Below are 13,061 nucleotides of genomic sequence, written 5' to 3'. Positions count from 1 at the left end.
TCAAATGGACCCACAGACGGACGGAATAAATTACGAGACCCACGTTTTCAGACTTCTCCATCATCATAATGTTGGTTTTGATAAAAACCCCAATTTATTTTTGGCACTAAATAATACTAGCAATACTTAAAATAATTCCCAGTAAGTTTTTGTTGGTTGACTATTGGTGCATGAATGCTAGGTGGATTAAGATATTTATAGCATAACGCATTTTATTAAATTATTTACTGTTATTATTTTTGTTTTAATTCAAAGATGTGATATGCTAAGACTAAGAGTGCAAACCTGCTAACTGCCACCTGCAACTCCAAGTAAAAACTGTTTAAAAATTGATTAAAAGCACAAACAGCTTTGAAATCTTATCAATTTTATTTTACATTTTGCTGTCTTAAGATAATTTTATATTACAGTACACATAAAAAGGTAATATCTTCCAAACTGACATTGGTCGCCAAATTGTCAAAACATGACAAATGTCAGCTACAGTAAAACCCGGATAAGTACCTCACCTTAAATGCCCCGTTTTGTTAGGCACTAAAGCGGGTAAGTTACTTACAAGAACCCGCTTAAGTGCTCATAGTCACTTATCTCTATATTTACTTAAAAATAAAAAAAAATATGTTTGATTACACTGGTCGGCAAAAAACAAAATAAAGTCGGGAGCAAGAACTTTGTAAGTTGATTTTAATTAATTAGTGTGCTGAATTCAAAACTGTTTACAGAATTATTCTATCACGTCTAGTTTTTGAGCTACACTCATCACTATTTTCGCTATAAACTCCCAAAAACTAATTTTCAATTTAGTTCTTTTTGATGTTTAGTCAAAAATATATATATTTTCCCGTAATATGGTGCTTTTTTTAAGTCAAAAACAGGAGACGCAAACTGGAATTTGGTTCAAAAACCATTCATTTCCTTGGAAAAAAACAAGCAAGATTTGGAGATATTTATCATAAATTTCTTTTTTCAATATCTTTGAGAAAAAAAATAATTTGAAAAAAAAAAAATAAGTAACTTAAAGACGTTTTAATATGGCGTTTCGAGATTGCATAAGTAGTTTTGAAAAAAAAAAAAATAACTTAACGGTAATGTAATTTGACGTCAAATGTACCAAAAAAACGCGTTTTTGACCTGTTAATATTCAAGTATTTCGAAAACGTGACGTGCTAGTGAAATTTTGACTTCGGATTCGGACTCAGCACACAAAAATCCTTTAGAAAAGTAGGTTTTGCTTCCTGCTCTATTTTCGCTGCCGACTAATGTTATTAAAAACAGAATCTTCACAAACAAAATAACTTTGAAAGTTTAAAATAACTAACTACTTAGTTTCTACTTTTAGTAGAATTTTTGAATTTTAAAGCTCTTTAGCAAATGAAGTTTTTCTTACTGCTGAAACTTGTTTCAAATGTGTACTTAAAAGAATTTCCTGCAATTAAATTCAATTATAAGTATTTAAAATAGAAGGTAGTTAAGCGGGAAAGGCAGTTAAGCGAAAGGTACTTAAAAGATGAGTTTTATATGAAAAAATCCTTAAAATTTTGGTTCTAAAAAACAAAGGCACTTAAGCGAGAGTCACTTATCCGGGTTTTACTGTACCGTAATTCTTAATTGTTTTAAATTACTGACGAAAAACACACAAAAACCGAAAAACCACGCACACCACTAATTTTTTTAACAATTATTTTTTTAACAACCATTTTCCAAGAAGAAAAACGAAGAAAATTTGTTATTTTTCAATTTACCTATATTTTTTTTTCAAATGACATTTTATAAATTAAAACAAAAACAAATTTCCTGTTTACTGCGCGTGAAATATAAAAATTAAAGACAACTTTCGGCAGATATTACCTTATTATGTGTAATGTGATTTTAAATTGCTTTTAATTTATTCAAAAATTCAGAAATCTTTTCATTTTAAATATTTTAGTCAGAAATGTAAAAATGGAGTAAGCTCTTTTTCACTTTAATCCGACGCACAATAATAAATTATCACAATTTCACAATAGTGAACATAACGCTGTTGACTCTTCTTTTGATAACCTCTGTAGATTTCTTATTTTTTATATGCATCTATTTTCCCAAATAGATTTCTGATTTCAGAACTTAAATAAATTGCATATAGTTTTAAATTATTTCAGTTTATACAGATGGAACAGCAGACCAAGTTGCAAAAAAGGCACCGACGGTAAAATAATATCTAGATGTTGCCAAGAAAATTCCACTTTCTTTCAAAATAATAAATAATAAAACAATTCTTTTTTAATTTATGTAGGTATTTATTTTTGCATATAATCTTTTTTACAAAAAAAATTGTATAAATATGTAAGTAAGTTTGAAAAACTTATTTACAACACAAAAAATTAAATGTTTTGTGAACTGTTTTGAATATCAATAACTATTTAGGTGGTTAAATGTTATTTTTGCTTTGGTTCAAAATAAAAAAAAAAACTCAAAACTACAAAGTTAAACACGTCACTTTAATTTCAAAAACTTTGCACAAATAAATTTTTTTCTTAAGAAGAACGAGATCCAAAACATCCGTATTCAAAACACTCTATGATAAAGTAGATACATAAGTTACAATAAAAACACTAAAAAAAAAAATAACAAATAATGCTGGAATATGACCCTGAATGCGAAATTCAAAAGACACAACCTATCCGGATGACAATCGAAACGAATTTGTCAAACCAAAATATTGTACCCTTAGCAAAAGGGTGCACAAGCACATAAAAGGTCCGCCCACTTATTTCCTCCGTTAAGTGTGTATTATTGTTAAATCAAATTTCTAAAATATAACACAAAACTCTCTCCTATTCATTCAACATACCTAACAACAAAACAAAAATAAATAAAATAAAACACAAATACATTCAAAAGATACCCTATAACTTAAAAAACTTATTGGTATTGAAGAGTTTGCGCTCTAAAACTGTGTCTTCCGGCAGCAATTGTTGGAGAATTTTTATAGGGTTTGAGTGAACCCCCCAACAGGATGAATATTTGTGTGGGCAGCTTATTTACCACCCACCAAAGACAAAGGAATTAAAAAGCTCCTTTTTACGTTTTTCGTAGTAAATTTTAGCCAACCTCATGTAATGTACCTGTAACCTCGTCAAAAAACCACTACCATCCACCCACCACCACCCATTACTTTATACTTCTGTGTTATTGAAGAATCTTATGATTTTTGTTTTTGTGTTTTCTTTAAAATTTTTGGAAATAAAGTGTTACATTCGGATTGAAACCCACTTAACATGGCCATGAGTTTTGAAGATGATGCTTTTTGTTTCGCTTTTTTGTTGTTGAAAAACATTGTGTAGGTGGGATACCTTAAGTTGGCATTTAGTTGACCTTTCTATTTTTCAAGAGGACCGCGTTGGTGTCATACTTGTTTTATGTCAAGTGACGTTACTATTATAGATCCTGTCCTATAACTCGCATCATAATGTCAAATAACTTCATTTGGGGCTTGGGGCTGAAGAAATTTTCAATTGAATTATCAAGTGAGGTAGCTATCTATTTTTGTGACTTAAGTGGATTTTTTGTAAAAGTGAAAGTTCAAACAGACCGGACAAGGTAGAAAATTAATTTACAAATTCTAAGAACAATGAAAACTAATTACTATGTGGATTCAATTTATGTGAAAATTATTAATTAGAAATCGATTTTTTTAAGATCTGTTAAAAATGAACAGATGAAATTGTAAAAATTAAGTTTTTTTCAAGTCCTTAGCTCTGTAATTGATGTGCCTTAAGTAGGGATTACACATGTAGGTTTTACTGCCGTCTCACGTAAACCTTACAGCAGTAACTTAAAGGAATGTTTACACTAAGGACGTACTTATAAAATTTAAAGAGATGTTAAACTCTACAAAATTAAATATAAAAAAGTATACTTTCGAAGTACTGGTAGTTTAAAGCAGCGTAAATCTGTGATATAATTAATGCATTGCAGAACAAATTGTTCCCAGAGACCAGAGGATCGATTCTCAATTTGTGAAGCTTTGAATTTCATATTATTTTTTTTCGCATTTCGACTTTTGGATAAGCAGTAATAATAGTGCATTCAAATTTATCACTTAACAGCTTTTGAGATCAAGCATCGACCCTCAGCTAAATTGACAAATTTCCGAATATTCCTCTATATGATCATTGATCAGTATACATAGATTGTCGCATTTAAAATCGACTTTTTATTTAAATATGAAAACTTTTATTTATCCTTTTTTAAATACACTGAATTAAAATATTAAATCTACAAGAACAAAGAGATTTTAAAAAAATAAAAGAAAAAAAGTTCGATGTTCAGCTCTTTTGATTAAATGAGGCTAATTGAGGAGTGACTTTTGAAAAGGGGATACATTCACTTTTCATTTTTTTCAAACAAAGTTACAGCAGTTCTCCATATTCCAGAGCTTAATTCAACCATTAGTTAAATGAAAACACCAAAATGATCCCAAAAAATCTTGCTCTGAAAACTGGTCAAAACTGAAAGTAAAGTCTACAAAGACTGCTAAAATTTTCTTGCAGACAAACAATTTCATAAACAAAATTTATTATAAAATTTTAAAATTAATTACCTATATTAAAATAAAAAAAAAAAAATAATATTTCACTTTGCTTCTGGGGGGTCTATAAAATAGTGTTGTCATTTATTTTAAAATTCAAATTCGGATATAGCCTGAGAAAAGTAACCTAATATGTATAAGAAAGCTTTTTTTGTATAAATAATTCGAAAACAAAATAAAACACAGAAGAGAAATATCAATAAGACTTTTTTTGAATTAAACAACTAGTATCACCCAACTCATGTCCTTCTACCTACCTACCATATTCCTACTTAAACCAAAACCTTTTTAATCTTTACAAAATGAAAAACAAAACAGAAAAAAAAAACAAAAAATTACAACGGAGTCTAACTTTTAAACTTCTGAAATTTGTTTCTATAAGATTTTCCAAGATTTTCTAAAACTATAGGGTCAAAATTATGGAGTTGGAAAATTGGAGTTTCAGGTATTCTTTTAAATCAAAACAACATAAAATTAATTACATTATTACCATTTACCAATTATGCATGCATTTAGAAATATAAATTGATTGGTAGGAAAGTTTTAGTTTTTATTTTAGTCTTGGGATATGTTTAGATTAAAATTTTATTGTGGTTTATATTATGTTCAACAATCAAGGCCACTACAATATAACCTCAAAAATATTTTATTTTACATTAATTGTGAGATAAAAAATAAAAAAAAAAAACAATTAAGGTCAAAACGTCATTTCGGGGAACATTTTAGAATTCTGTATAAATAATGTAGTCTTACCGACATAATCCTGCTTGTTTTTGATATTTTTAATCAGAATCCTACTCAAGTATGGTTGAAATACATATAAACTCAAAAAAATAACCAAAATACAAAAAAAAATAACTAATGGCCTACATTTTTTTTTGTTGAATGCATTCAACTTTTTTTTTTAGAAATTGGTCCTTGAACAACGAAATACATAAAATAGTTTTCGATTTATTTGAGGCCATTTCCTAGTTTATAAATGTAAATTAGGCTTTCCTTGTTGGTTATAATTTTTCCTCAATTTTTAGAATTATTGGTTTTAAAAAAATTAACAAAATTGTCCATATTTTATAATAATAATATTTTTTTTAAGTTTTGTTTTAAGCTGCGAGCAACTTGTTTTTTTCAGTTTACAAATTATTGCGTTGGTGTTTTTCATTTACTTTTTGAAAACGGAAAACATGCATTCATTTAAAAAAACTAAAATATGCAGATTGATGCAAAATATGCACTAATTACACTGGTCTGCAAAATTTATCTTTTTTTTCCTTCAAATAATTTTTTAAAATTATGAAAGATTTGACTTTAGTGATTCAAAATCTGGTTTCACAAAAATTCTAGCACGTACCATATTTTTTTTAAAATGATTTTTGAAGAATATGAGTAATTTGTAGAAAATAACCCTTTTAGATTCGGTTGACCTGGTACAAAAATAAAACTATTATTCGTATTCAGCTCGAATTTGGACTTATTTCTCATAACATGATCTATAGTCTGATACCAAATTTGTATTTATTAAATAAAGTCTACAAACATTTTAAGATGCTAATTGACAAAAACAAAAAAAATATTAATATTCTGCAGTTTTTTAGTAAATCCCACATGAACAAAAATACCTTAATTAAGAAAAATGTAAAATCTCAACGCCCGTTATATTAAAAAGTCAAACTATGTAAAGAAAACTATAATACACTACATACATACCATTCGATAAACTGCCTTGTAAAGCTTCGGATTTGTTTCTGTTAGGAACAAAAGTATGCTTTTCTGGGTTTTTCTGTGCTGTCCAAAAAATTCTATCACGTCAGGTTTTTGAGATATACGCATTAAAGAATCACAAAATCAAATTTTTTTAGAAAATCTAAAAAACTACTACTATGTATATCTCAAAAACGAGAGCTGACCGAAACTTTTTGAATTCGGATTAAAAATCATAACAATAAAATCCATTAAAAAATTAGAAAAGTATATTTTTGTTCTTGGGAGAAAGAAATATGAATTTTTAAAGATCCGTTTCTTTATGGTAAGATAAGCCAAACCTACTAAACTTACTTAAAAAAAAGAGATATTGAGAAGATTAAAACTGAATTTGAAATTAAAAAAAAAAAACAAGTTCTTTCATAAACCGTAACAAATTTAGTTTAAAGAGATAAACTTATTCCAAAACATTGTTTCGAAAACAGCAAAAAAATGGGTTTTTTGAGGTTTTATAACGAGAATATCTACAAAACATGACATGCTAGGAAAATTCTGATCTCGGATTCGGAATCAGATTACAAAAATCATTTTGAAAAGTACAGTTTTATTAAAAGGAGGGGGTCCTTGCAGACCAGTGTTATTAAGACCCTTTTTAACGAAAATTTGACTTTTTGATAATAATTTTCAATGCTTCTTACACTTTTTAAAGAAAAAAATATGCATTAAACGTTGTTCTTGTACTATGTTCTTGACATCAGGCATTGCACACGATCTCACAATGACCTCAATTGCACTATACAATATCCAATCACTTTTTTTCCAAAATAAGTGCATTAAATTTATATGTACCTAATTGAATTTAATTTTAATTTTTTCTACAAATGAATTAAATTTGCAATTTATTTTCTTGAAATTGTAATTCTTAACGTGTGCCTTCAAAACCATGAATAATAAATAAATCAATCAATAAATCCCCAAGTTGTGTTCTACATTTTTATAAAATCAATTTCAATTTCATTTATACTACCGATGAGTAAGCTTTTGTATCATTAAAATACCAATATAATTGTTTTTTTTTTTTTTTTTTTTTTTTTAAGTTCCCAAAGAATCATCTGCCTAAGAAATACCTACCATCGATTCATTCTTCTTTGTCAATATTGTCAACCATTTGGTTCTCTTTAAACATAGTTTCTGCCAGAAAATAAATAACACGTAATAAGTAAATGTGTCTTTAAAAAAAAATATCACTATAATGCAATCCATCATAATTCCTAAGTCTCTCTCAACAAAATTATATAGTAAGATTTTTTTGTCATTACTTTAACCATCATACTCGCAGTAAGGTTTTTTAGTTAGTTTTTTTTTTTTTTTTGTATGCCTCTACCTATACCAACCTCTACTAACCACCTATTTTGTCCACTACCTTACATACCTTTATGTGGCTTTGTGGTAACAAAACAAAAACCGATTTTCCAACTTATTTCTTTGGTCTCAAAACCTTTGATGGGTTTTACTTTTCTTTATGGATGCCATACGCTGCCGCCAAACCAACCTAAACAATAAATAAAAAGAAACAAAAAAAAAAATCATAGCAAAAAAGAAAAAGTAATAAAGAGCAACACCATAAAAAAAAAAAAATTAAACAGAATTTGAGCTTTAAAGATACATTTGTATCTAAACTTCTCCATTATTCTCCCTTTTTCAATATTTCATACCAGTCTGATACACAACTAAACTTTTTCCCCCCTTCTTGTATCCATTTACAGGATGTACGCAAAGACACCTCCATCATCATGTGAATTTAAGCTTTTCTCACGAAAAATGTATCTACCAAAAAGTATCTATGCACAATAATGCCGTGGGCCAGCAACACCACCAACAGCAGCAGCAAAGTATCTTTTACCAGCCAACCCATTGAATACCTATGTACGATGATTTAGTCCGAGACCGAATTCCCTGACGAACGTTTTGGAGATCGCATAAGTTTTTAACAAAAAAAAAAAAGAAGCTTACAATAATTTCACAAAAAAAGAAGTAGACAAAAAAAAAACATTTTTTTGTTGAATTTGTTTCTTTTTTTTAATTTTTAATTATTATTCGTGGAGTGGTGGTGATTAGTTTTTATTTATTAATTTAATTTAATTTTCTTAAACTTAAAAAAAAAAAAATCAAGAAAAAAAAATGTCGCTAAATATAAAAGTTTTCAATAAACCTCGGATTTAGTGAAAGATTATTAATTTTCAGTGAAAAATACAAAAAAAATTATTTTGTGACAAAATGAAATTTAAATGATTAAAGTTAAATAAAATTTAAAATTAAATAATTAATAAATATAAAAATATTTATAAATTTAATAAATATTTTTAAAAGTTTACATAAATTGTCCTTGGTTTTGCTTTGGTTTCCCTCACTAAATGTCAATAAAATTAAAATTTAATCAAATTCAGTGTTAAGTGATAAATTTAAAAATTAAATTAAACTTAAATAAAAAATAAATTAATAAAAAAATAAAAGTGAAACAAATAGAAAGAAGAATTTAATAAAAAAAAGTAAAACGAAAAAAAGAAAAAAAAAATTTAAGGATTACACAATTGAATGTCCGCCATTTTGAAGAAAGCTCACTACTACAACCACAAGCATAACCATCACCATCACTGTCATCACCACCCACACCAACATCATTGCCACGGATGTCATAATGTTGCGGCAACCACTACACGGACGACATTTTATTCATCCTAACGCATTCGCGACTCCATTTTCTAACGTCGTCGTCAGGGGGACATGGCAGAAGAATATCATCATATTTTGCCTTATAGCTTTCTCTCTCATAAGCATTGGTAAGTTATATACACACACATACACAAATACTACCATACATTTATGGTTTATATAATAAAAGGATCCATTACTACATTTTTTGGGGGGATATCTATACATTTTGGATACAAGGATACGTTTTTTATTACATACATACATACATATATAAAAATATATATAAATATATATATAAATTTTCTACTATTTCACAGAATTTAAGTTATGTTAGGTTTTTTTTTTTTAATTTTTTTTTTTTGTTATTTTAATTTTATAATGAGAATTTGTTTTTTTTTTGTAAGTATTTATTTTTATCTTTACATAAAATGCATAAGCAAAGAGAAGAGCTAGCTCTGCTATATAGAGGAGAGCTCTAGGACGAATAAATTACTGTAATTGTCAGAATAATTTATATTGTCTTCCTTTGCAGGTTATGTCATTTGAATTTAATTGATATTTACCTTAAGTTAGTTTTGTCGAGTAGGATGGCGTTAAATAGTGAGAGTTGATTTATGGTGGGGGACTTTTTGGGGGGGGTGTTTTTAGAAATATATGTATATTCTGGTAGATATAGAAAGTATGCAACGTTATGATAGAGTTGCAGAAGCATTTAACGCGAGCTAATTAGTTTGGGAAGGTTTTTGTGTGTTTTTTTTTTTTTATTTTTGATTTAATTTTAAAACGTGGGAGTGTGTTATTTTATGATATTATTTGAGACCCAATTAAATTGGTTTTATGTTGACTTGATACCAATTTTTGGGGACAAACACTTTATTTGTTTCTATTTTTGCTTCTGATAAAAATACCAATTTGGATGTTTTTTGTGGTAGACCTTTTTTATTTTTTATTTCAATCAAACATTTTTATTTGATAGAAAAGATTTAAATACGAATCATATATTTTATAAATAATATCTATTAGAATAATATCTTTTAGAAATTGTTCGATTTTTTGTACAAAAATATTTCACAAAAATGTAAATATTATGTAAGTTGCTTTTTTCTCAAAAACGGCTCTAATGGTTTTGATTACAAAAATACGTTATTGCCGATATCCTGCTTTTGAAAAAAAAAATTTTTTGAGTTGTTTATTAACGGAACGGCTATAGAACCGTTTTTTTTTTTTTTTTTTTATTTCTGACTTTCTCGTTATAAACGATTTAAATAATTTCAACGAAAATTTTCTTTCGAAAACGTTTAAGAATCCTTAATTTTAAATTTGTGAACAGTTTTCTAGAAAACTCACTTTTTGTTTGAAAAGTCAATAGGTAGGTACATGTTTATGTTTATTTTTTTATATTTGAAAATCCTTGCGTACTTCAAGGGAATATATTTTTTTAAAACTCCTCCAACAATTAAAGAAAAATCTGTGTGATACAAGAAATAAAATGGAACTTGTTTTGAAAGTTAAACAATTTTAAAAATTTCGTTATTTTAAAATCAAAATTATATGTTTTTACATTTAGTTTAAAATTAATACTAAAATTAAACAAAAATAGTTCTATTGAATATTTATATAGAAAGATTTAACCTTCAAAGACACTTTAACCAAAAGAGTATATACATAGGTGCGACCCAGTCGTGCATTTTATTTTCATTATTATTTTCGATAAAAATATTCGTACAAGTGCAATACAATCAATCTCGAACTATCAGACTTGCCATTATCTATGTTATGTAATGCGAAAGTAGGTGTATCACAAAGTTGTATGTCCTTTTCTGTAAAAAAAAATATGTAGTTTTATATTGCTACTGACGCACAGTGGGGAAATGGCGGAAAAAGTTGAAAAACAGTGAAAACTGATAAAAATACAAGTAGTTTCAAAATGATCTATTTTCCTTAAAATTTAAAGGTTTGAACCAATTTTTTTGTAAATAGTCTTAAAATAAATTGACAAACAATATGGTACATTAGTTTAGCGAAAAACAATTGAATACAATTTTTTTGACAAAAAAACATTCAATTTTAGTGACTTTTTAGGTTCAAATTAGGTTTTAACTGCTGCCTCCGTCTGCCTCTGTTGGCGGATAAGTTTTCCTAGATAGTATTGAATCTCAGCAATAGTTTAAAAAAAAATCTCACCCGAAGACGTCCGTATTCGGTTTTTGAAGCAATTTCAATCTAAAAAAGTCATTCAAAAAACCAAAAAAAAAAAAAATAAGGCAAAAAAGAAATATGCAGCTATTTTCGCCAGACAAATCTTTCTAAATGTATTTTGGTATGCTGAATCTGAATGTGAAGTCCGTTTTGCTAAACAGCCCAAAATTTTTGATAAGATTGCAAAAAAAAATTTTAAACCCACAATTTTAAAGTTTTTCCCAATTTAGTCGCTGTTGGGATCAGGGGTTTGTGTTAATGAAACCTGCATTGCACATTTACCTATTAAAACAAATGTTTTTTTCACTAAGCCACTTTTTTGACTTTATTTATAACTATAGGAATCGGAATACAGTAGAACTGGTTATTTGAAGATTCTCTTATCTTTAGTTTCACTTGTTTCCAAAAAAAGGATGGAATGATTTGATGGAATGTTCCGCTAATTAAAGGAAAAGTTTAGGCTTGGTAGCCGTTTAAATTTTAGAACTAACCAAGGAAAAAAAGTTTCCAAGAAAGTTAAATTTTGAAAAAAATGCCATACCTACCATTTTTGGACATTTTTCCTTTTTTGAAAATTTTTGATTTTTTTTTTTTGATTTATGTAAAATTTAAACGGTATTTATTAATAAAATGTTCAAATAAACTCAAAAAAATTTTATTTTTCTAAAAAAGCGATTGGAAGTAAGTCATTTACAGCTGCAAAAACTTGATTTCTGATTTTTTAATATAATTTTTTTCTGAGTGGGTGTGGCAATGGGTGGTCATTGGTGTAGATTTGTCTTGCTATTAGCTACCTTTCCTGCAAATTTCATGAAAATTGGTTCAGTAGTTTAGTTTTAACTGAGTTTTTTCCGGTCTCCCATACAAGTTGCCCCACAGTGTGACGGTAGGTACCAATCATAGATTTCCTGATTTCTGACTTTCCATCTATGACTCCACTGATTTCAACACAATTTTTTTTTATATAATACAGTATTAGTAACAGTAAGTTTAAAGCTAAATACAATAAAAAAAAAAACACACACACACTCGAAAACGGGACAAAAACCAGAAAATTGCTACTTAAGTTTTTCGACTTTAAATGACTTCAGGAATCCATGGTTTTCATTTGGGGCGGTGACTGTTTGACACACTGTATAAGTGTACCTATACCTACACAAACAAATTAATGAAATATTTCCTTTCGGAATGGTATTGACATTAAGGAAGGTTTTAACATTTTTCTGATTAAGAGATTTAAGATTTAAAAACGCCAAAAATATATTCAAATAAATTTGTTTTTAAGTAAAAAAAAAAATTGAAAAAAGTACGCATACGCCACAGTGATCCATCTTTACCTACAAAATTTAATTGACAATTCCTTCCCGTTCGTTGAATTTTAATCATCAATTGAAAGGAGGAAAAGGAACCGATACCTACATCCAAACAAAATTTAATAAGTTATTAATAAAAAAATTAAAAGTTTAAAATAAAGTAATAGAATGTCAAAAATGCATTTTTTTCACAATGTTTTTACAAAGTAAAATATTTGTTTTTTAACTCTTTCAATTTAAATTATTGCTTTAAAATTTCATATTAATAAAAAAAATTAATAATTAATTTAAATTAATTAATTAATTCAACGGGTTTTTTTAACCGAAAAAGTATACGTTTTTGGCGTGTAAAGACAAAATTCCTGTTCCGAACAGCATTTTTTTGGATTAAATGACCCTATATGGAACAATTCAGAAAAGAATTTGCTACACTTGCTTTGAGTCAGAACATCTTAAAACAGATGTGTGAAATGTGTTTGTTGTTGTTTTTTGTTCTGATATTTCTCATGAAACTGTTCTGTTCAACTTTTTTTCTCATTAAACAAATATGTTGACACTTTCTGTCA

The 13,061-nt window shown here is 27.6% G+C and overlaps 1 protein-coding gene across 2 annotated transcripts in view; it reads left to right on the top strand.

Annotated features, from left to right (window-relative positions):
* Positions 1-8,659: 8,659 nt before the first annotated feature.
* The window catches only part of LOC129915501 (protein Skeletor, isoforms B/C), a 90,313-nt gene continuing 85,911 nt past the window's right edge, over positions 8,660-13,061 (top strand). Inside the window, exon 1 of one of the 2 annotated variants that reach the window (XM_055995060.1) lies at positions 8,660-9,108. In XM_055995060.1, coding sequence (XP_055851035.1) covers positions 8,967-9,108 — 142 coding nt within the window. In that variant the 5' untranslated portion in view covers positions 8,660-8,966. The remainder of the gene's footprint in view (positions 9,109-13,061) is intronic. The other variant, XM_055995061.1, reaches the window with a different exon arrangement.

The sequence above is a fragment of the Episyrphus balteatus genome, chromosome 3 (assembly GCF_945859705.1).
Source record: "Episyrphus balteatus chromosome 3, idEpiBalt1.1, whole genome shotgun sequence".
Taxonomy (NCBI): Eukaryota; Metazoa; Arthropoda; class Insecta; order Diptera; family Syrphidae; genus Episyrphus; species Episyrphus balteatus.
Note: the sequence above shows the minus strand (reverse complement) of the source record. Positions and strands in the feature narration are given on the sequence as shown.